General features: G+C 42.6%; 1 protein-coding gene across 4 annotated transcripts; it reads right to left on the reverse strand.

Moving 5' to 3' along the window:
- Nucleotides 1-766: 766 nt before the first annotated feature.
- On the reverse strand, nucleotides 767-16,527 carry rnf146 (ring finger protein 146). 4 transcript variants are annotated; one of them, XM_073057336.1, is made up of 3 exons: nucleotides 16,341-16,456; nucleotides 9,406-9,472; nucleotides 767-2,459 (listed from the first exon to the last, which is right to left on the reverse strand). In XM_073057336.1, the coding sequence occupies exons 2-3, from the start codon at nucleotides 9,429-9,431 to the stop codon at nucleotides 1,415-1,417; spliced, it is 1,071 nt and encodes a 356-aa protein (XP_072913437.1). In that variant the 5' UTR covers nucleotides 9,432-9,472; nucleotides 16,341-16,456; the 3' UTR covers nucleotides 767-1,414. The 4 variants fall into 4 exon arrangements, with proteins under 4 accessions (XP_072913437.1, XP_072913440.1, XP_072913439.1 ...); XM_073057339.1 differs by lacking the exon at nucleotides 9,406-9,472 and adding an exon at nucleotides 14,101-14,388 and having other exon boundaries at nucleotides 16,341-16,443; XM_073057338.1 differs by having other exon boundaries at nucleotides 9,406-9,520; nucleotides 16,341-16,422.
- Between the last annotated feature and the right edge of the window lie 6,699 nt (nucleotides 16,528-23,226).

Genomic DNA, 23,226 nt, shown 5'->3' on the forward strand with positions numbered 1-23,226 from the left:
TACAGTGTCTCCTCTTCCATTGTCCTTTCTGCCCATTACCTCCCTCCTGTTCCCCCCCCCCACTGTCCTTTCATGTTTATATTCCTTCTTTGGCCCTTTATCTCCTCCATCAATCACCTCCCAGCTTCTTCATTCCCCTTGCCCCACCTACCACCTTCCCCCTCGCCTTGTCTCACAGCTAGTAACCTGCCACCTAGTAATCCTCCCCTTCCACCCCCCTCCTTATTCTGGCTTCTGCACCTTTTCTATCCAGCCCCAGAAACGTTTTACCCAGAAACATCAATTGTTTATTTCCCTCCAAGATGCTGCCTGATTTGCTACCTTCCTCCAGCATTTTGTTACTCAAGATTACCAGCATGGGAAAAATACCACTAAAACCGTTAACTCAAAAAATGCTGGAGGATCTCAGCAGGTCAGACAGCATCTATGGCAAGGAAAAACAGTCAACGCTTTGGGCTGAGACCCTTCACCAGGAATAAACATCAACTGTTTATTCCTCTACAAAAGATGCTGTCTGATATGTTAAGTTCCTCCAGCATTTTGTATGTGCTGCTCTTGATATCCACTATCTCTTATGTTTGTTAAAACCATGAATTTTAGTTTATCGACCTTGCAATAAATCATTTAAAACCTTCATATCAAAACCAAACAGCAAAGAGTACTTAGTGAGAAAAGCTGAAATCAAGTCACAGCAGAGGACATGGTTATAATGCATTTTCAGCTTAAGTCTGTGTAGGAAAGCAGAACACTGGGTGAAGACAATGACTAAGAAAAACCTTCAGCTTTATTTGACTGTTATTGTAGTCAGAATCATGTAAACTTGAATTCAACTACTTGTTTCTACTTGTCTAACACTTCACTTGAATATCAACCATGTACACAGTATTATTTGTACACCTATTACCAGCTTCAATTACAATTATATTTTAAGGGAATTGTAGTCATGTATCTTCTAACTAAATTAAACAAAACAAGAGGGAAAACAATGATTCTAGCTTTGGCTACATAATGAGATAAAACCCAAATTCCTTTGTCTGATAGAACCAGTTAATTCTCACAGGAAAATGACTTTTATTCACAAGAGGCGTTTTACAAAGGAGAGTGAAAGGCCTCCAGCACAACTGGTGCTTGCGATGAGCTCAGATGTCACATTTAACACACCACATGCAAAGGGAGTGAGTCATTTTGAAATTCAACACAAATATTAAAACATAAAAGTAAATTTAATGTTACCACAATCACGTGCAACTTCTACATAAAGAAACCTACGAATTGCAAAAAAGAAAAAGGCAATCTTGCCTAAATGATGGAAATTAAAAATTAGTTCTGATTTTAAACGAGTGCAATTCTGGCTGAGAAATTCTACATTCCTCATCTGCCCTTAAGTTCTTTAAAGAATTGAAGTTGAAAATGTCTAGACTTCTGTCACAGTGCACTGTCCATCAGGGTGCTGCTCCCTGGCTCTGAGACCATTGCTTGTTGCTCCTTCTGGGGATGGCTCACCTCCTGGTATCTCATTCTCCCGCTCACTGGTTGGAGAAACAAGTATTTGCCCATTGAGGGCAATGGCTGTGGGTTCCTGGAGCAGGCCGGCATTCTCGTCCTCTGCGTCAGTGCTTGTGGCCGACTCTGTGTTATCATACGACACCCTGGCCGCACTGTGCTCCTCCCCCTCACCTCTGTGATTCCGACTCACCCTGTGGCTACTGAGCTGCAGTTGAGCGAGTGAGTTCACAAGCAGCACATTGACATCCGGGGAAGGTGTGAGTGGGCTCTCTGGCTGGTCAGCTAGGGAGGGTGCCTGTCTGGCTGAAGGCTGCGTTGACGCTGGCACAGATCCGACACCGGCGGTACTATCTGCTCCATCGGCAGAATTCTCCCTTTCTGAAGTCAGCGAACTGGAGTCACAGTCTAACCGGAGACCTGCTACTCCCTTCTTGGGAATATCTGCGACATCTCGCTTCATCTTTCTGCGCCGGCCGTGCTCGTTACGCCTGAACTGAATCATGTTCTCCAAGTCTGCCACGTACAAATACCCAGCGATCAGCATCTCGATCGTTTTCTTGCCTTTTATATGAGCATCCTCCAGCTCCGTGCTTGTGCGTTCGTCGTACTGCCACCAGCCATTCGTGCCTTCGTAGTACCAGGCGTACTCGCCATTGCCCCGGCTCGCTGCCTTCAGCTCTTCAGGGGACAGCAAAGCAGGTTTGTCTAGGAAGTCTTCGGGGATTTCCTGCCGACAAAGGGCACACCGCCTGCTCTGCCACGATGCTCCTTTCACACACAGGAAACAGAAGATATGTTTGCATGGCAGTTTCACAGGGTGAACACAAGTCTGCAGGCAAATAGCACATTCTGGTACAGTCAGGGTTGGTGTTGTGCTTGTGCAGGAGTCACTTAACTTCCTTCCTCCTGGAAGCATGTTTGACGCGTGATCAATGTTCCCGCAGCTAGCCATCCTAATAAAATAAATCAAAACAGAGATTTTGTATCAGAAATGTTAACTTGATTAAAAAGAAAAAAGGAAAACTATTTTCTCTTTATATGACCACTCAATTAAATTGCACACATCACATGAAATTCAGGTCTGCTTTCTTCCTAGAGGGAGACCAGTCTTTTCAAAAGTAAAATAAATGCAATTTGAAGTTATAAAGACAATACACATCTAATTCAGACAAGTACTGGGGCGGCACAGTAGCATAACGCTATTACAGGTTCAGTACGCCTTATCCAAAATCCTAAAACCGCTGGTCTGAATTATTTTTGAGCACTGACATGGCGTCACAGATGGAAAATTCCAGAAGGCACTGGGAAGGTTCCCAGGTGATGCGCACCACAGACAGTTCTGAGAAGTGACCTCGCACGTGAACTGAACAGACGTTAATGAAAAATAGAGAAACACCGCATAAAGTGAAAAATGAAGATAGCAATCGTGTATTGAAAGAGTGGAGTAAACAAATATGCTGATCATGAAACAAGCAAAGATCTATCATGATGAACTGAAAATTGAAGGTAATTATTATTTCATGCACAAAATTATTAAAAATATTATAGAAAAATACCCCCCGTCATAGTTGCTGTGGAATGGGTGGCTGTTTGAAACCTTTGGTGGATATGAAGCCAACTGCAGCGCTGGAACCCGGAAATAGACACCGTCGGGGGCAGTCTTCAATTCCAACCGTCTGTGGAGGACTCAGCTCCATTACATCAGAATGCGGACTGTTCACTTTGTGAACTTCACACCAGCTAGATAAGTCACGTAAATGGATTTTGTGTTTAGATTTGGGACCCATTCCCAAGTTATCTCCAAAATCCAGAACACTTCTGGTCCCAAGCATTTTGGATAAGGTAAGCTCAACCCTGTACAATACCAGTGACCCATGTTCAATTCCCACTGCAGTAGGGAGTTTACACATTTTCCCTGTGCACATGGGTTTCCTCCCATAATTGAAAGATGTATGGGTTAGCAGGTTAATTGGTCACATGGATGTAATTAGGTGGTGAGCACTTGTTGGGCCAGAAGAGCCTGTTACCATGTTGTATCTCTAAATAATTTTTTTTTCCTAAATAATCAAATAACCCACTGCAGCAAAATCTTCAATGGCACAAGTTAGAAATTGGAACATCAGTAGTATAATGGCTGGCTACACGTTTCTACCACCAGGATAAATATTGTTATTTATTTAGAGATACAGCGTGGAATTGGCCCTCTTCCGGCCCTTTGAGAAACCCCCGACAATCCCGATTTAACCCTAATCTAATCAGGGGACAATTTATGATGACCAATTAACCTACCCGGTAGGTCCTTTGGACTGGGAAGAAAGTGAGGCACCCAGGGAAAACCCACGCACTCCATGGGGAGGATGTACAAATTCCTTACAGAGGATGCCGGGATTGAATTCCAAACTGTGATGCCCGGAGCTGTAATAGCATTGCAATAACCGCTATGCCATCGTGGCACCCACAGGGGGGCAAGAAAAATCAGGAATTAAATGAATTCTGGTGGGCTAATTTCCGGAGAGAATTAAGTTAGATGGAAGTAATTAAGTAAAAACAGCGTTTTGCACCTCATAATATTTCATAGTTCCTAAGATTTCTCTCATCTCCCAGGAAAGCATTTTCAGAAGACAGTTTTGAGATGTACATGATTCTAAAGGGAAACTAAATTCATTAATGCCCAGTGACTTCTTGCATATAGCTTATGTCAATGTAGAAATAAAAATGCAGGCCTTGTACTCCAATTGCCAAAAGTAGCATGCAAAAATACTGGCTCAATTTGAAATAATATTTCTTTTTTTTCCCCCCAATCAATCTTATAAAAATCAATAGGAAGCTTCTATTCTGCTTTGACATTGGACTGGAACTTCTATTTAAAAGACATAGGATTCTTACATATAAACTGATGACCCTGCTGCAGAAGAAAATAAGCATCTGGGTGCTATATTTTAGAGGAGCTTTGCTTTTGGGTGGCAGTATGGAGATACGCCTCAACCAAAGGAGGTGCAGAGTGCTCCTTCCCTCCGCTAGCCTGAAGATCACCCTTGGGCAAGATGAAGCACCCAATTAGGTCACGATCAGGGTCACGGGAAGCTATGGGAGCAGGTGATGGATGGTCGTATGAGCAACCACAGAAATGGTTTGTCATTACCCTCTTCTCGGCACTCTTTGCAAGACAGGTGACCCCAGCCGTTATCAGTACTCTTCAGAGATTGTTTGCCTGGCGTCAGTGGTTGCTTAACCTGGACTTATGATGTGCACCAGCTGCTCATACGACCATCCACCACCTGCTCCTGTGGCTTCACGTGACCCTGATCCAGGAGCTAAGCAAGTGCTACATCTTACCCAAGGGTGGCCTCCAAGCTAGCAAAGGGAAGAAATACTTTACACCTCCTTTGGTCGATTACCTCCACCCCATTAAGTGAATATAGTAGACATTATTTCAAGCAAGAACCAGTCTTTAGTTCTTAATGTAAAATGAATTGCAAGCAGTAAATTGAAATTACAGTACTGTACAAACAATGTATATCTTACGTATTTATATTTATTGCGTTTTTTAATTATGTTCTTCATCTTTTTGTGACTGTTTGCACTGTATTAGATCTGGAATAACAATTTTTTTTTCTCTTTTAGATCTGTATATTGGAAATTATATTAAGTAATCTTGAATGTACACTTATTTTTATGTAAGGGGAAATGTATTATTACAAATTTTATGTAAATATATGTCAAAAGACTATCTGTTTAAGCATTTGCCCACCAACAGTATCATCAGGAATTATGAAAAGAATTTTTGTTTCTACATCATAGCACTTTTGATTTTATGCTGGTCCCATATAATTTTCAAATCACACACAACTTTCGATTGCTTGGTTTCTTTACCTCATGACTGTTTACTGTGGCCCTCAACTGGGCTGCAGTTCCACAGGCAAAAGCAGTAATTTGCTTTCCAACATGACATATGGAAGTAAAAAGGTCTCCAATGGCCATCCCAAGGCAATGAGGTGAAGCCATGATCTTTATTTGAGGACTACGAAAATTTTTTAACCAAACTTAACAACTAAAGCTTACAATTTGAGATTATTTTAGGGGATATGAAATAGTGAGGACAGTGACCAGAAGTTTCAAATGCTGAACTACTCCTTGAAGGAATGCAAGACTCTTTGGAACAGCAAAGCACAGAAACTGCAGAACATTCTTTAATATCAAATTTATTTATCATGGAAGTCAAGCAGGAGTTACTTCAGGGATTCCCAACCTTTTTAATGCCATGGTCCTTTACCATTAACTGAGGGGTCAGGTTGGAAAGCTCTAGATTATTTCATAGATGAAGTACTACTACCAACTCACATGTATATCCATAACCACATTATTTTCTCTCCCAAAAGGTTTTATGAAAGGCAAGCCCACAACATACCAGCCTGCTCTTTTTAGAGAATTAAGCTTCTAAACTTCTTCTCACTTTCTAAACAGACTAAAATGGTCAATTGAAACCTCCTGAATTTCCAGGATATTCTTGCTGGGTAAGGCTTTCTTTAGGAGCAAGTCAATGATTTGCTTCAAGAAAATATGATTTGACATTATATGGAGATTTTTTTCCTACAGATGTCACACATATTTGTAGTTCTCTGTCATGTTTGAACTCACTCAAAAAAACTAAACTGTAAGAGAATCACGCCATAAAGATTAACTTTATTAGAAATTTTACTGTGGTATTCCATATAGCACTTAGATTGATCTTGGAGTAAGTTTAAAGTTCAGCACTGCACTATGTTCTAGGTACCTGCTGTCCCTGCCCTGGGCAACCTACAATGGCTTCCACCATCAAAAATCTCTCCAGTCAATCTGACCTAGCCAGTGAAACTGGTCAGAAAGATTACAAATACAAGTGAGAAATAGTCCAGCATATAAAATTTCAAGTTATCACTGTTTAACTTCCTTCAAATCTAGACAATATCAATCAACTCCTTCAAACCTGCAACAAGCTCTCCAAACTTGCCCACCTGTGGACAACCTATTTCATCTGCTTGCTTATCCTTTGTCACTGCTTGCAATTCTACCTTTGCTATTTCCCTCTCACTCTGGAATTTCATCTGTAAACATGCAAAACTTTATCCAGTTCATTATTAAAAATGAGCTATCAGGATACTTGGAGGCGCATGATAAAATAGGCTGAAGTCAGATTTCCTTGAGAGCAAGTCTTGCCTGACAAATCTGTTGAAATTTCTTGATGAAATTATAGGCAGAATAGACAAAGGAGAGTTACTGGATGTTGCTTACTTGGATTTTCAGAAAACCTTTGACAAGGTACAGCTGTTAAACAAGAGCCCATGGTATTACAGGAAACATAATAGAATGAACAGAAGAACGGCTACTGGCAGAAGGTAGAGCAAACACGAGGAAATCTGCAGATGCTGGAAATTCAAACAATGACACACACAAAATGCTGGTAGAACACAGCAGGCCAGGCAGCATCTATAGTGAGAAGTGCTGTGGACGTTTCGGGCCGAGACCCTTCGTACGGTTTGAGACGAAGGGTCTCGGCCCGAAACGTCGACAGCGCTTCTCCCTATCGATGCTGCCTGGCCTGCTGTGTTCTACCCAGCATTTTGTGTGTGTTGTTGGCAGAAGGTAGAGAGTGGGAATTTTCTGGTTGGCTGCCAGTGACTATGGGTGTTCCACAGGAGTCAATGTCAGAGCTGCTCCTTCTCAAGTTATACATTAATGATCTCAACACCAGAATTGATGGCTTTGTGGCCACGTTTGAGATGATAAAAAGATAGGTAGAGAGGCAGAAGGTGTCAAGGAAGCAGGGAGTCTGCAAAAAGACTTGGGCAAATCAGGAGACTGAGCAAAGAAGTAGCAGATGGAACTCAGTGTACGGTCTTGCACTTTGGTAGAAGGAATAAAAGTATAAGCTTTTTCTAAATGAGGAGCGAATTCAGAGATTGCAGGTGCAAGGGACTTTGGAGTCACAGTGCAGGATTCCCTATAGGTTAACTCGCAGGCCGGGTCTGTAATAAGGAAGGCAAATGCAATGATTAAAACACAAGAGCAAGGATGTAATGTTGAGGCTTTATAAGGTATTTATTTGTCAGGCTACATTTGTGAACAGCTTTGGGCCCCCTATTTAAGAAAAGATATGCTAGCATTGGAGAGGGTCTGCAGGTGGCTTTCAAAAATGATCACAGGAATTCTTGTAGGTGTTCTTGTACATCAGTCAATGAAAGCAAGCATGCAGGTACAGCAGGCAGTGAAGAAAGCTAATGGCATGCTGGCCTTTATAACAAGAGGAATTGAGTATAGGAGTAAAGAGGTCCTTCTGCAGCTGTACAGGGCCCTGGTAAGACCCCACCTGGAATATTGTGTGCAGTTTTGGTCTTCAAATTTGAGGAAGGACATTCTTGCTATTGAGGGAGTGCAGCGTAGGTTCACAAGGTTAATTCCCGGAATGGCGGGACTGTCATATGTTGAAAGATTGGAGCGACTGGGCTTGTATACACTGGAATTTAGAAGGATGAGAGGGGATCTGATTGAGACATATGATTATTAAGGGATTGGACACGCTCGAGGCAGGAAGCATGTTCCCGCTGATGGGTGAGTCCAGAACTAGAGGCCACAGTTTAAGAATAAGGGGTAGGCCATTTAGAACAGAGATGCGGAAAAACTCTTTCACCCAGAAGAGTGGTGGATATGTGGAATGCTCTGCCCCAGAAGGCAGTGGAGGCCAAGTCTCTGGATGCATTCAAGAGAGAGTTAGATAGAGCTCTTATAGATAGCGGGGTCAAGGGATATGGGGAGAGGGCAGGAACGGGGTACTGATTGTGTATGATCAGCCATGATCACAGTGAATGGCGGTGCTGGCTAGAAGGGCCAAATGGCCTACTCCTGCACCTATTGTCTATTGAATGAAAGAATTAACATAAGAGGAGTGTTTGATGGCCCTGGGTCTGTAATCACTGGAGTTTAGAAGAATGAGGGGGATCTCATTAAAATCTATCAAATATGGAGCAATACTTGCTGGAGTTTAGAAGAATGGGGCGGGGGGGGGGGGGGGTAAGAGAACCTCATTAAAATTTAATGAACACTGAAATGTCTAGCAAGAGTGGACACAGAGAGGATGTTTTGAATAGTGGGAGAGTCTACGACCAGAGAGCACAGCCTCAGAATAGAAGCACGTCCTTTTTGAACAGAGATGAAAAGGATTTTCTTTAGCCACAGTGCAGAATCTGTGGAATTCACTGCCACAGACGGTCGCATGGGCAAGTGATTTGGGTATATTTGAAACAGAGGTAGATTAATTTTTGATTAGTAATGGCATGATAGGTTATGAGGAAAAGGCAGGAGAATGGGGTTGAGTGGGAAAATAAATCAGCCATGATAGAATGGCAGAGCAGACATTGGACCAAATGGCCTAATTCTGCTTCTGACTTATGGTCTAAACTCTCTATTTCCTCTAATAGTTCTTTAAAACACAATCTCTGAATAAGTTGTTGATGAATTTTTCTAATATCACATTTGACCCTGGATCTAGTTTTCTGTCAGTTTTCAAAACATTTACAGATGTCAATGTGAAATGAGAGTTCCAGAAGTAGGTAACAATGCAGTAAAATAGGGATGTCAAACAGGGGTAGAGTAGGACATGCACACTAAAATGGCGGGACAGTAAAGAATGCTGATGAACAAAGGTGCCTTGTATGGAAGTCTGTAGTTCCCCAAGGACCGGAACACATAGGAGCAGAGTTAAGCCATTCCATAATGGCTGATCTATTATCCCTCTGAACCCCATTCTCATGCTTTCTCCTTGACATCCAGACTAATCAAGAACCATTAACCTCTGCTTTAGATATGCTCAATGACTTGGTCTCCACAACTGTCTGTGGTAATTAATTCCACACATTCACTGACCTCAGGGTGAAGACATTTTTCCTCATCTGTTCTAATGGACGCCCCTCTGAGGCTGTGCTCTCTGGTCCTAGAGTGAAGAACACATATATGCCATGCTTGTCTTCAGAGGTCAGAGCTAGAATATGAAAGTTGGGACATAATGTTGCCACTTTACAAAATGTGATTTGACTGTACTTATGTAACCATGGGCAGTTCTAATCACCATTCTATACATGTGTTTGTACTGGACAGGGTGCAGAGGAGATTCACCAGTCTGTTGCCCAGACTGGAGTAATTTAGTTAAGGGAGAGACTGAGTAGTTTTCCCTGGAGTGTAGGAGGCTGAGAGCAGACCTGATAGAAGTATATCGTAGCCAGAATCATTCCCACCCCCCCCCCCCCCCATGGTAGTGATATCAAAAACAAGAGAGGAAGAAGTTTTAAATATGATTGGAGGGAAATTGATATCTGAAACTCACCATCAGAGGATGTGGTGGTGTAGTCAGATACATTCACAAGGTTTAGGAGATATTTAGACAAGCCTTTAAACAGGTAGGGCAGAGAAGGATACGGATCAAGTGTGGGCAACTGGAATGAACACTGATGGGCAAAAGATTGACACTGGTATAAGAACACAGGAACAGAAACAAGCCATTTGCCCCATCAAGTTCGCTGCGCATTGCAGTATTGCTGGCAAAAGGTTACATTTCTGTGCTGCTATGATGAATGTAAAATGATATATCACAATAATTAAATTACTTCAGGTTTTTCAAAAATAGAATAGCTGCTGTGATAAGATTTAAGTTATTAGTTGAATGGCAAAGTTAATTCTGGCTCTAAATTCCAACACAATGCAAGGTAAATTTAACTTGTTGGTACCCTGTACTTATCTATGGCATGACCTGACTGGATGGCACGCAAACAAAATCATTTTACTATAACACACACAAAATACTGGAGGAACTCAGCAGGTCAGGCAGCATCTATGGAATTCAATTAACAGTTGACGTTTCGACCCTTCTTCATGACTGGAAAGGAAGCCCGAATAAAATGGGGAGGGGAAGGAGGATAGCTAGGTGATCGGTGAAGCCAGGTGAATGGGAAAGGTAAAGAGCTGGAGAGGAAGGAATCTGATAGGAGAGCCCAGTGGACCATAGGAGAAAGGGAAGGAAGACGGGCCCCAGGGGCTGGTGATAGGCAGGTGAGAAGTGGTAAGAGGCCTGAGTGGGAATAGAAGAGGGGAGGGAGATGGAATTTTTTTTTTTAAACTGGAAAGAGAAATTGATATTCATGCCAACAGGTTGGAAGCAACCCAGACGAAGTACGAGGTATTGCTCCTCCATCCTGAGGGTGGCCACGGACCACGGAGGAGACCACGGACTGACACGTTAGAACGGAAATAGGAATCAGAATTAAAATTTGATCACTGGGAAGTTCTGCCTTTTGGTGGTTGGAATGGAGGTGCTCATTGAAGTGGTTCCCCCAATTTATGATGGGTCTCACCAACGTACAGCAGGCGACATTAGGAGTACTGGACTGTATTTCAGCACATGTGACATTGATAAACCAATTCCAATTGGAGTTCACACCACGGCTCTCAATTGAAAGAACGTATGTGTGAGGACACATGGATTCCACCGCTTATTACATCCAAATGTTAATCAACAGAATGCATTCATTAGTAAATATTAAATTCAAAGATCCATGATAAATTGAATAAAAATTAAAACCAATTTACCTTCATCCCACCCCCTGTGCTTCTCACCTTTACCAATATTTTGAAGACTTAGTCAATGAGTTTATTACTCAATGAGCATTTTGATGTCAGTTCTAAATTCACGTTTTATCAGTTCCAACGTGTAACTTCTTGTTCCATTCTAGCATTTTAGTTTGAACTATCTACAGAACAGGTTTCAATGTCTGCTGTTGGCTCTACTAAAGATGACAATGTCCTTGTGAAAATTGATATTCATTTTCTCTTGGTAACAAGCAAAGAGAAGCTAAGAAGATAATGGAGATAATAGTCAAGTTACTGGTGGTGATTATCCAACTGTGGCTTTTTAGTTGGTAACAGGGAACTAGGCCTGTTCAATCTCAAAGTTAAAAGTAAATTTATTATTACAATAGACATATGTATCATATACAACTGCCAGATTCGTTTTCTTGCGGGCAAACCCAAGAAACAAAATAGAATTAATGAAAGACCGCACCCAACAGGATAGACAAGCAACCAGTGTGCGAAGGACAACAAACGGTGCAAATACAAAAGAAAAGATATAATTAATAAATAAGCAATAAATATCAAGAACAAGAGATGAAGAGTCCTTGAAAGTATGTCCATAGGTTTTGGGATCAGTTCAGTGATGGGATGAGTGAGGTTGAGTGAAGTTATCCCCACTGGTTCAAGAGCTTGATGGTTGAGGAATAGTAACTGTTTGATTTGGCCAACGACAGTGGCGTCATCAGCAAACTTAAATATGGCATTGCTGCTGTGCTTAAGTCATAAATATAAAGGGAGTAGAGCAGGGGGCTAAGCACAGAGCCTTGTGGTGCACCTGTGCTGATGGAGATAGTAGGTGAGATGCCGTTACCAGCTCCAACTTGACTGGGGTTTGTAAGTCTGGAAATCAAGGATCCAAACTGCATAAGGAGATATTGAGGCTAAGGTCTTGAAGCTTATTGATTAGCTTCAAGGGGATGAAAAATGTTGCATGCTGAGCTGTAGTCGATAAGGAGCATCCTTGTAATCTAGATGTTCCAGGGTTGAGTGAAGAGCCAATGAAATGGCACCTGTTGTGCCAGTAGGGAAATTGGAGCGGCAGTCTTACTTGGGAGTAGAACTGGATCATGTCAAAGACCGCTGACAGCTCAAGATGGATGAGGAAAGATTAATGTTGCAAGTAATCACTGCACTACCATGAAAAAGGTGGAAATGTAACTGAAAGTAATTGGTTTCTTCGTCTCATTACTACCATCAGGGAGAAAGTACAGGAGGCTGAAGACAAACATTCAACATTTTAAGAACAGGTCTCCCCTCTGCCATCATATATATTTATAAATGACCCATGAACACTATTTAGCTCTGTTTATCTTTAAATTTCTTGTTGCAACTTACATTAAGTACATGTATTGCACTATACTGCTGACACAAAACAAATTTCTTGACCTATCAGCGAAACTAAATTTGTTTCTGATTTTGATGCTGGAAATCAGTTGGAATGTGACAACATTTTCCAAGGAATGAGAAGGAAAGGAAGAGGCAAAGAGATGGAACACCAAATTTACAAAAGAGTGGTTTGCATGCATAAGTGAACATAGGCATCTGACAGAAAGATCAAATGAGGCAGAGTTGAAGCAGTGAAAATATTTTTATGAAGATAGGGTAAAACACCTCTTTGCAGTGACAACTTCAAATGTCAACATATGAGGTGGCTGGGAAACCACTGTCAGCTTGTAAAGAAAATAAACTGAACAGCTTCTCTTACCCTCTGTCCAAATTACAGGTTCCTTCCACTACGAAAGCAATAAATATGTCTCTCAGAGCTACCATTAAACTAAACAAAAATGTAGAAACCCAAGAAGAGCTACAAAATCTTATTTTATTTTGATATGTAGGAGTATTGCTTCAGCTATGCTATGGAAAATGTAACATATAGCAGCAATTTTTATTAACATTGATAGCGTCTTGTGATTCAAAGAGTATGGAATGCAATGTATAAAATGATCTATATTGTTCATATGAGAACAGATTTAGTGTTAATACCTTAGCCACGATCCTAGCACAAATTTCACTCGGTAATTCAGAAAAGCTTACTAACACCAGCTTCCATGTTGGCTGGGATCTCTAATCTCCAAGGAGCTCACCTCTGGCACACCACAGGGCCTTGGTCCAACTACACTGTGGCATCCTGGGATCACTATGGTAGCATGGGGTGCAAGAATGTAAAACGACAAGGGAAAAGAAAAAAAGAGGATAGGGTCAGGGGGAAGACAGGTTGCAGATGTATTTACATAAATAGAAAAGCCTGCACCTCCTCTAAAAAATTGAGCTGTTTAACTGGGAATGATATGAACAGGCAGAAATAGGGCTGGATTAAACATTAAATATCAGTACTTTAGGAAGTTCTATTTAATTCCACAAATGAACAACCAAAACCAATCAAGCATTCTAATGACCTTATCTCATATTTAATTTCAAAGCATTCTGATGCTTCTTCATAGACACAGAAAACTACAGCACAGAAAGAGGCCCTTTGGCCTATCCAGTCTATGGCGAACCATTTACTGCCTAGTCCCTCGACCTACACTGTAACATAGCCCTCCCATCATGTGCCTATCCAAACATCTCTTAAACGTTGAAATCCAACCCACACTCACCACTCGCGCTGGCAGCTCGTTCCACACTCTCACCACCCTGAGTGAAGAAGTTTCCCCTCATGTTCTCCTTAAACATTTCAGCCTTAACCCATGATCTCTAGTTGTAGTCCCACCCAGTCTTATTGGAAAAAGCCTGCTTGCATTTACCCATCTATACCCCTCATAATTGTGTATACCTCTATCAAACCTCCCCCAAATCTTCTATACGTGCCAATTTTAAAAGAGACAGTATTCTATTCCTCACAGTAATTATTTTCTAATACATGTCCACAGAATAGATTCCTGGTTGTTTTTATTCCAAACCCTCTAAAGAAAATGAAAGGCAGTGAGTAAACAATACCTTGATTTTACATTCACCCACGAATACTTCCTCCAAAACCTATTACAAGGCTTATCATAGAATAGTGGCTGTGGATACACTTAAGTCCAAACTTAAGCAAAGAGCCAGAGGTTAGGTGAATCCGTAGATTTTTAAAATTTGAGTTGGATATCTGCCTTTTTGATGTTTTATATTCTGCGTTTTTCGCTCTTTTTTTGCCATTTGCGCAATTAGTTCTTTTTTTTGCGCGTTGGGTGTTTGATGTTTTCTCTAAACAGGTTCCATGGTGTTTCTTTGTTCCGTGGGTGTCTGTGGGAAGACAAATTTTATGGTTGTATACTGTGTACATATTTTGAAAATAAATGTACTTTGAATCTTTTGCTTGTGTGCCTCTACCACTTTACCTACCTCTTGCTATCACTCCCACTCAGAATCAGGTTTAATATCACTGGCATATGTGGTGAAGTTTGTTGTTTTGCCTCAGCAGTACAGTGCAATACACTAAAAACCAAATTGTATATATATTTATTGTACTTTTTATTTTTCTATTCTGACTGGGAGTGAAAGCAACTCAAATTTTAAAATTCGAGATTTACCAAACCTCAGGCTCCTGCATCCCAGCAGCAAAATAAAAAACAGAAAAACAAAGCAATGCCCAAAATGTCGACTACTTTTTTTCTCCCCCCTATAGATGCTGCCTGGCTTGCTGAGTTCTTCCAGAATTTTGTGTGTGTTACAAAGTATAGCTTTAAGACAGGATTTTGTGGATTCTTTTGAAATTACTACAACACAAAATATCTAAATATCTTCCCACCTCCAGCACCCAATAAGCTTAACAGCTGAAGTGTACAAGAAGCTGAAACAGAAATGGTGGAAACACTCAGCAGATCACATAGCATCTCCAGAGAAACAGTTATTTGTTTCACAGTACTGTCTTTCATCAAAATGTGAGAAAAGTTAGAAATGCAACAGATTTGAGTTGATAGGCAGAGAAAGAAGGGAAGTTGAGTAACACAGGGAAAGAGCAAAAGGCAAGGCTTACAATAGGATGCAAGTTCCAAGAGTTTAAAACAAAAGACGAATGCACAAAGGATCACAATGTAAAAGGAACAACGTTGGGAGAGGGAATGACAGAATAATGAAAATTAGCTGATTTTCAAAAGAATACTCAAAACATCGGTTATAATGTTGCATCTCGAAAGAATTATGAAAAAAAAATGTTTGTCTGCAACATCCTGAATTGTGGCAACTGCAACATACTAGAAATACAACACAAGAAAGCAGGGGTGACTTGAGAGGCAAATTAGAATGTCATGGAATCTTCATTTCATTGTTGAAAGGGGCAGGGGCAGGCAGATCGTTTGATACACCGTGGCAAAAATAATATACAGTAGGATCCATCAAATGCGTAAAACTGGTGACTGGAATGCGTTAGTTTCCTAGTTTTTTTGGGGGCGGGGAGGAGAGGAGTAAGAGTTAAAAACGGAAGCGCTGTACATGAAAAGGCCAATAAGAAATGTACTCTAATCATGGCCTCACATTGATGAAAAAGAAAACATATCAAAACCACCTGCCCGGAAGTTCATATCGCCAAAACAGATGAGGCTGCGCCACTCGGAGAAAATATCTTACGGGAATCGAGATGGGAGACAGTGTAAACAAGGTTTTTAAGGGAATCCGTGAACTTTTAATTGATAACCAATAATCGAAATGGAGTACAAGAAAACAGTGACGGAACATTTACAGCACTTAACGGAGGGTCCTGGCCCCCAGTTTATGAGGCCGGCGAACGTGTTTGGTTGTTTTCGGTCGGAGATTTGTTAAAGGGAAAGATTCCGGCGACAAATGAACCCGTTAGCTCCGCTTGGAGCGACGTAAATATCGGGAGGTGGACGCTAACCTGGGTTAGGAAAGACTCCCAAACAACCGAGAGAGAGAGAGAGGGAGGTGGAGAGCAGGGAGGGAGGGAGAGAAAGACGGAAGAAGTTCCTGCAATGCTGCTGAATCTAGCCGCCAGTCGGATACGCGGTGAAGAGACTCCAGGCCGCGTCCGACTGGAACTCTCGGACAGTGTCAGCGTGTTCCACTGGAACTCTCGGACAGTGTCAGCGTGTTCCACTGGAACTCTCGGACAGTGTCAGCGTGTTCCACTGGAACGCGGACTCCCAGTGCGCCGTCGTCGCCAGCAGGCGGGCGATGGGGAGTGCTGCTTCTTTATGAGCTAAACAATGAGAGGACCCGCTGGCCGATGGATCACTTACCCAGGGCCGCTCCGCCACGGTGCCCGCTCTATCACGCCCCGTCGAGCACCAAGCCAAACTAAACGCCCGCCCGTCGCCGGCCTAACCCCGCCGCCGCCGCCGCCGCGCACTTTGCGGCGTTGTCGCGATGTCCGCACGTCAGCTCCGCAAAGCGTGCGGCCGCGGGAACTCCGGCGGCGCGCACCCGGCGGCCGAGCGGCACCAGGTCGCGCTCCGCGGCGCGATAGGCTGTGGAAGCCGGGTCTCGGCACACGTCACGGGTCGGTAAGTGGAGCTGTTCCCGACCGTCAACACGCCCACGAAACGCCGGGAGGAACGCACTCGGTCAGGGGAAATAGACAATCGTCAGAGTTTAGCATTTTGTGTATGTTGCTCAAAATTTTCAAAATCTTGTGCATTAGCCTACACACACAAAATGCTGGAGGAACTCAACAGGCCAGGCAGCATCAATGGGGAAAAAATACAGTCGGCGTTGTGGAGTCTAAGTCATTGGGTGTATTTAAGGCAGAGGAGGATAGGTTCTTGATTAGTAAAGGTGTCAAAGGTTATGGAGAGAACCAGAAGGATGGGGGTGAGAGGAAATAATATATCAGCCATAATTTGATGACAACACAGTTAATGGGCCGAATGGCCTAATTCTGCTCTGATGTCAAAGTAAATTTGTTATCAAAGTACTTAAAGTATATGTCACCAAATACTAACCTGAGATTCATTTTCTTGCAAGTATTGACAGTAGAATTTGTGAAAAACCACACAGGAAGACTGACAAGCAAGCAATGTGTCAAAGACAATCTGTGCAAATATAAATAAATCATATTGAGAACATGAGTTGTAGAGTCCTTGAAAGTGAGTTCAGTGGTCAGTTCAATGTTATTGAGTGAAGTTGTCCAGGCTGGTTCAGGAACCTGATATTTGACGGGTGATAACTATTCCTGAACCAATGGCTCCAGTACCTCCCTGCTGGTAGCAGCGAGAAGAGAGCAAAGCCTAGCTGGTGGGCATTTCTTGTGGCAACTCTCTTTGTAGATGTGCTCAATGGTGTCTTATGGTCAATGGGATTTTCAATATCTCAATATTTTTACATTTGAAATATTTATTCTTCAACTGCTGTCTTTTGAGGAAGATGATTCCAAAGATGCAATCTCAGGGGAAATGATTCATCGCTGTTTTAAAAAGGCCTTTAAGTCCAAGTTCAAATTTAAATGTCATTCAACCGTACAGGAATACAGCCAAATGAAGCAGCATTCCTCTGGGGCCAAGGTGCAAAACTGTCATGCACAGCACAAGGTGCATACAAGCACATACGTACAAGATACAGCAGCTGTAAAGTAGTCACACACAAAAAAATAGTCCAACTCCGAGTTCATGAAGGTATCAGAATCAGGTTTAATATCACTGGCATGTGTTGTGAAATTTGTTGACTTAGCAGCAGCAGTCCAATGCAATGCATGATAATATAGAAAAAAGTATATCAACTATAGTAAGCATACTGTTTCTGAATCGCTGAGTGTATGCCTTCAGGTTTCTGTACCTCCGTCCTGGCAGTAACAATGAGAGCAAGGCATGGCGTGGGTGACGGAGGTCCTTAATGATGGACACTGCCTTTCTGAGGCACTGCTTCTTGAAAATGTCTTGGATACTACGGAAGCTAGTACCCATGATGGAATTGACTAATTTTACAGCTTTTTGTAGCTTCTTTCAATCCTGTGCAGTAACCGCCCCCCCCCCCCCATACCAGACAGAGATGTAGCCTGTCAGAATGATCTCCACAGTACATCTGTTGAAGTTTTCAAGTGTCTTGGGTGACAAATCAAATCTCCTCACTCCTAATGCAATACAGCTGCTGTCTTGCCTTGTTTATACCTGCATTGATATAGAATCATAGAAAGATAGAAAACCCACAAAGCTGTGCCAAACATGTGCCTACCTTAGAACTACCTAGGCTATATCCATAGCCCTCTATTTTTCTAAGCTCCATGTAGCCATCCAGGAGTCTCTTGAAAGATCCTATCATTTCTGCCTCCACCACCGCCACCCCATTCCATGCACTCACCACTCTTTGTGTAAAAAAAAAAACTTACCCCTGACAGCTCCTCTGTACCTACTTCCAAGCACCTTAAAACTATGCCCTCTCGTGCTAGCTATTTCAGCCCTGGGAAAAAGCCTCTGACTATCCACAGAATTAATGCCCCTCATTATCTTGTACACCTCTATCAGGTCACCTCTCATCCTCCATCGCTCCAAGGAGAAAAGGGTTGAGTTCACTCTACCTATTCTCATAAGGCATGCTCCCCAATCCAGGCAACATCCTTGTAAATCTCCTCTACACCCTTTCTATGGTTTCCACATCCTTCCTGTAGTGAAGCGACTGGAATTGAACACAGTACTCCAAGTGGAGTCTGACCAGGGTCCTATATAGCTGCAACATTACCTCTCGGCTCTTAAACTCAATCCCACGATTGATGAAGGCCAATGCACTGTATGCCTTCTTAACCACAGAGTCAACCTGCTATGGACTTGGACCCTAAGATCACTCTGATCCTCCACACTGCCAAGAATCTTACCATCAATGCTAAATTCTGCCATCATATTTGACCTACTAAGATGAACCACACTTACCTGGGTTGAACTCCATCTACCACTTCTCAGCCCAGTTTTGCATCCTATCAATGTCCCATTGTAACCTCTGACAGCCCTCCACACTATCCACAACACCCCCAATCTTTGTGTCATCAGCAGATTTACTAACCCATCCCTCCAGTTCCTCATCCAGGTCATTTATAAAAATCACGAAGAGTAGGAGTCCCAGAACAGATCCCTGAGGCACACCACTGATCACCGCCCTCAATGCAGAATATGACCTGTCTACAACCACTCTTTGCCTTCTGTGGGCAAACCAGTTCTGGATCCACAAAGCAAGGTCTCCTTGATTCCCATGCTTCCTAACTTTCTCAATAAGCCTTGCATGGGGTACCTTATCAAGTGCCTTACTAAAATCCATATATACTATATCTACTGCTCTACCTTCAATGTGTTTAGTCACATCCTCAAAAAATTCAGTCAGGCTCGTAAGGCACAACCTGCCTTTGACAAAGCCATGCTGACTACATATTCCTAATCATACTATGCCTCTCAGGATCTTCTCCATCAACTTACCAACCACTGAGGTAAGACTCACTTATCTATAATTTCCTGGGTTATCCCTACTCCCTTTCTTGAATAAAGGAAGAACATCCACAACCCTCCAGAACATCTCCTGTCCTCATTAATGATGCAAAGATCATTGCCAGAGGCTCAGCAATCTCCTCCCTCGCTTCCCACAGTAGCCTGGGGTACCTGTGGTCCGGTCCCGGTGACTTATCCAACTTGAGATAAGGTTGGGATCAGGTTAGGTCCTCAAAGATCTTGACACCCAGGAATTTGAAATTGCTCACTCTCCACTTCTGACCCCTCTATGAGGATTGGTTCCTGTTCCCTCATTCTACCCTCTGAAGTACACAATCAGCTCTTTGGTCTTACGTTGAGTGCAAGATTGTTGCTGCTACACCACTCAACCAGCTGGTATATCTTGCTCCTGTATGCCATCTTGTCTCCATCAATGTTGCAGCAGTCTGCAGTTGAACACAATGCATCTTGTTTTTCTGCCATGTGTATACTGCCTCTGGTATTCCAGTGGAGTGTCTGACTCTGTCTCCTCCCCCTGGGCGACACCGTGGCATGAGGCTTAGTCCTTGCTACGAACAAGGTACTGTCCGCCTCCACCATTCGCCAATAAACCAGTGAATTGGTCCTGCAACATTCCACAACACCAATGTACAACCGGGTCTTGCAATTACAAGTAGAGTGACTAGGACTGAACTCTTTCTTTGTGCATTGACGTGCGTCTGTCACAGGCAGCATCGTGGTCCACACCAAGTCCAAATCCTTCAGTTTCTCTGCCAATGAGCAACTTGCTGATGGGGTAGACCTGAAGTACTTTAAGTTCTTAATATCCAGCAGAGTTTTGTGATTGTTAAAAAAAAAGACAATAACACCAGAGAAACCACTGCATCCAAGCACGCCGCCATCTTACCAGAGCAAAGACCATTGTCCAGCAAGAGGTAACATCTCCTTTGTATTCATAAACATGAGAAAGTCTGCTGATGCTGGAAATCTGAAGCAACACACACAAAATGCTGGAGGAACTCAGCAAGTCAGGCAGCATCTATGGAAATGAATAAACTATTAATGTTTTGGGCCAAGACTCTTCTTCAGGACTGGCAAAGAAGGGGAAGATCCCAGAATAAAAAGGTGGGTGGATGGGAAGGGGAATTAACTAGCAGGTGATTGGTGAAGCCAGGTAGGAAAGATAAAGGGCTGGAGAGGAAGGAATCTGATCGGAGAGGAGGGTGGACTACAGGAAAAAGGGAAGGAGGGCGGGACAGTGGGTGAGGGGACAGGCAGGGGAGAGGAGGTAAGAGGTCAGAATGGGGAATAAGGAAGATGGGAGGGGGAAGGAAATGTTTTTTTAAGGAGAAATCAATATTCATAGCATCAGGTTGGAGGCTACCCAGGTGGAATACGTGTTTCTCCTCCATCCTGAGAGTGGCCTCATCCTGGCACGAGGCCATGGACCGACATGTTGAAATGGGAATTGGAACTAAAACGTTGGGCCACCGAGATGTTTTGCTTTTGGTGGATGGAGCAGAGGTGTTCAACGAAACAGTCCTCCAGCCTACGATGGGTCTCTCCAATGAGTCCTGACGAAGGGTCTCAGCCCGAAATGTTGACTGCACCTTTCAACGGATGCTGCCCGACCTGCTGAGTTCATCCAGCTTGTTTGCACATCAGGAGCACTGAAATCAATAGAAAACCCCAGCAGATTTGCAGGTGAACAGGCAGGAGTAGCACTTTGGCCGCTTGCAGGGATAAGTGCCAGGAGGGAGGGTAGTGGGGAGGGGCAAATGGACAATGATCGATCCCTGCAGAAAGCTGGAGGTGGGGGAAGGTAAAGATATGTCTCTATTTATTCTCTATGTTCACCCTGTCATGGATCTTATTTGATTCAATCAAAGTCACGTATCACTTTTCGAAACTCCTGTAGGTGCAAGCTTAACTTATCTAATTGCCCTTCATGAGACAACCATTCTATTCTAGTTATTAGTCTAGTAAATCTCTAAATTGCTTTCAACACATTTATGCCCTTAAAGTAAGGTAGTAATGAGTCACCAGAATGAAAATCAGAATCCGGTTTAATCACTGGTATATGTCATGAAATTTGTTGTTTAGCGGCCGCAGTACATTGCAATATGTAATAATAAAAACTAAATTACAATAAATATATATGTATATCATTAAATTAAATAAGTAGTGTAAACAAAGGAAAAAAAAACAACTTTTCCCCGATCCTGTGCAGAGGTCCCTCCATACCAGACGGTTTTGCAACCAGTTGGAATGCTCTCCATTTCTAGAAATTTGCGACATATCAATTCTCCTCAAACTCCTAATGAAGTATAATTGCTGTGGTGCCTTCTTTGTAATTACATCAATATATTGGGCCCAGAATAGATCTTCAAAGATGTTGACACTCAGGAACTTGCAACTGCTCACTCTTTCCACTTCTGAACACTCAATGAGGACTAGTGTGTTTCCTCAACTTACCCTTTCTGAAATTTGCAATCAATTCCTTGGTCTTACTGATATCGAGTACAAGATTGTTGCTACGTCACCACTCAACCATTGAAGGACTTCCATTTAGAACAGAGATATGGAGAAATTACTTTAGTCAGAGGGTGGTAAATCTGTGGAATTTGTTGCCACAAGCAGCTTTGGAGGCCAAGTCATTGCGTGTATTTAAAGCAGCGATAGATAGGTTCTTGATTAGTCAGGGTGTCAAAGGGTATGGGGAGAAGGCAGGGGAGTGGGGATGACTGGAAGAATCATGATTGAATGGCAGAGCAATTGAACACCCATGATTGAATGGGGGAGCAGACTCAATGGGCTGAATGGCCTACTTCTGCTCCTATATCTGTTGGTCTTATGGTCAACCAGCTGATCTACTTTGCTCCCATATGTCTCTTCGTCACCATCAGAAATCCAGCCAACAAAAGTTGAAGTGTGCCAGTGTTGATTTTCAATGAGGAGATGTCATTTCAGATCAGCACAGACTGGTCTCCCGGTGAGGAAGTCAATGATCCAGTTGTAGACAGAGGTACAGAGACCCAGCTTGGAGCTTGTTGACTAGAACTGCAGGTATGATTGTGTTGAACACTGAGCTGTAGTTAATAAACAGCAGCCTGACTTAGGTCAGCAGCCACATAGAATGCCATGAAAATGGGAGAAAGTGTGATGGAGAATTGGGAAGGGAGTTTGTTGATATGTCATGCTGCCAACTCCCTGTGATCTGCCATCCAAGTCACTACTGGAATCCCTTCAAATGTTGGCACTGGGCCTAATTGTCCAACTGCCCTCATTTGAGCCAGTCCACAGTGAGACTATGATCACTCTAAACTACATATTTTAACCCTAATCTCTCTGCTCCTGTTTTTTGACAGTACTCCACTCCCCATTTTCTGAAAATTTGCCCTGCCCCTCTCCCTGACAATTTGGTAACAATGCTAAACTGAGTTTTGACACACAAGCTGAAACATTTCAATCCCAAGAAGTAACAACTATATTTCATCCTACATAACATAACGGCAGATACCAAGCTTAACTACCAGGACCCTTTACTGTTAATTGCATTTGACTCATTTGGACACAAGCTGCTAATAAAACCTGTAAAAGCTGGCAAGTTCCAAATATGGCAAGTTGTCAACCTAATTGAGAATGTATACGAGAACAGTACAAATAAATTTTGGAACTAGAACGGACTAAATGGACATAAATTGAGAAGTTAAATGGGGCA

Source organism: Hemitrygon akajei, chromosome 9 (genome assembly GCF_048418815.1).
Source record: "Hemitrygon akajei chromosome 9, sHemAka1.3, whole genome shotgun sequence".
Taxonomy (NCBI): domain Eukaryota; kingdom Metazoa; phylum Chordata; class Chondrichthyes; order Myliobatiformes; family Dasyatidae; genus Hemitrygon; species Hemitrygon akajei.

Bases quoted from the DNA above. Each gene is read 5' to 3' on its own strand.
- rnf146 (XM_073057336.1), bottom strand. From the start codon at position 9,431: ATGAGGAAAAATGTCTTCACCCTGAG. The intron at 2,460-9,405 runs GTCAGTGAATGT...TTATTTTATTAG, and splicing joins AAAAATGTCTTCACCCTGAG to GATGGCTAGCTGCGGGAACA.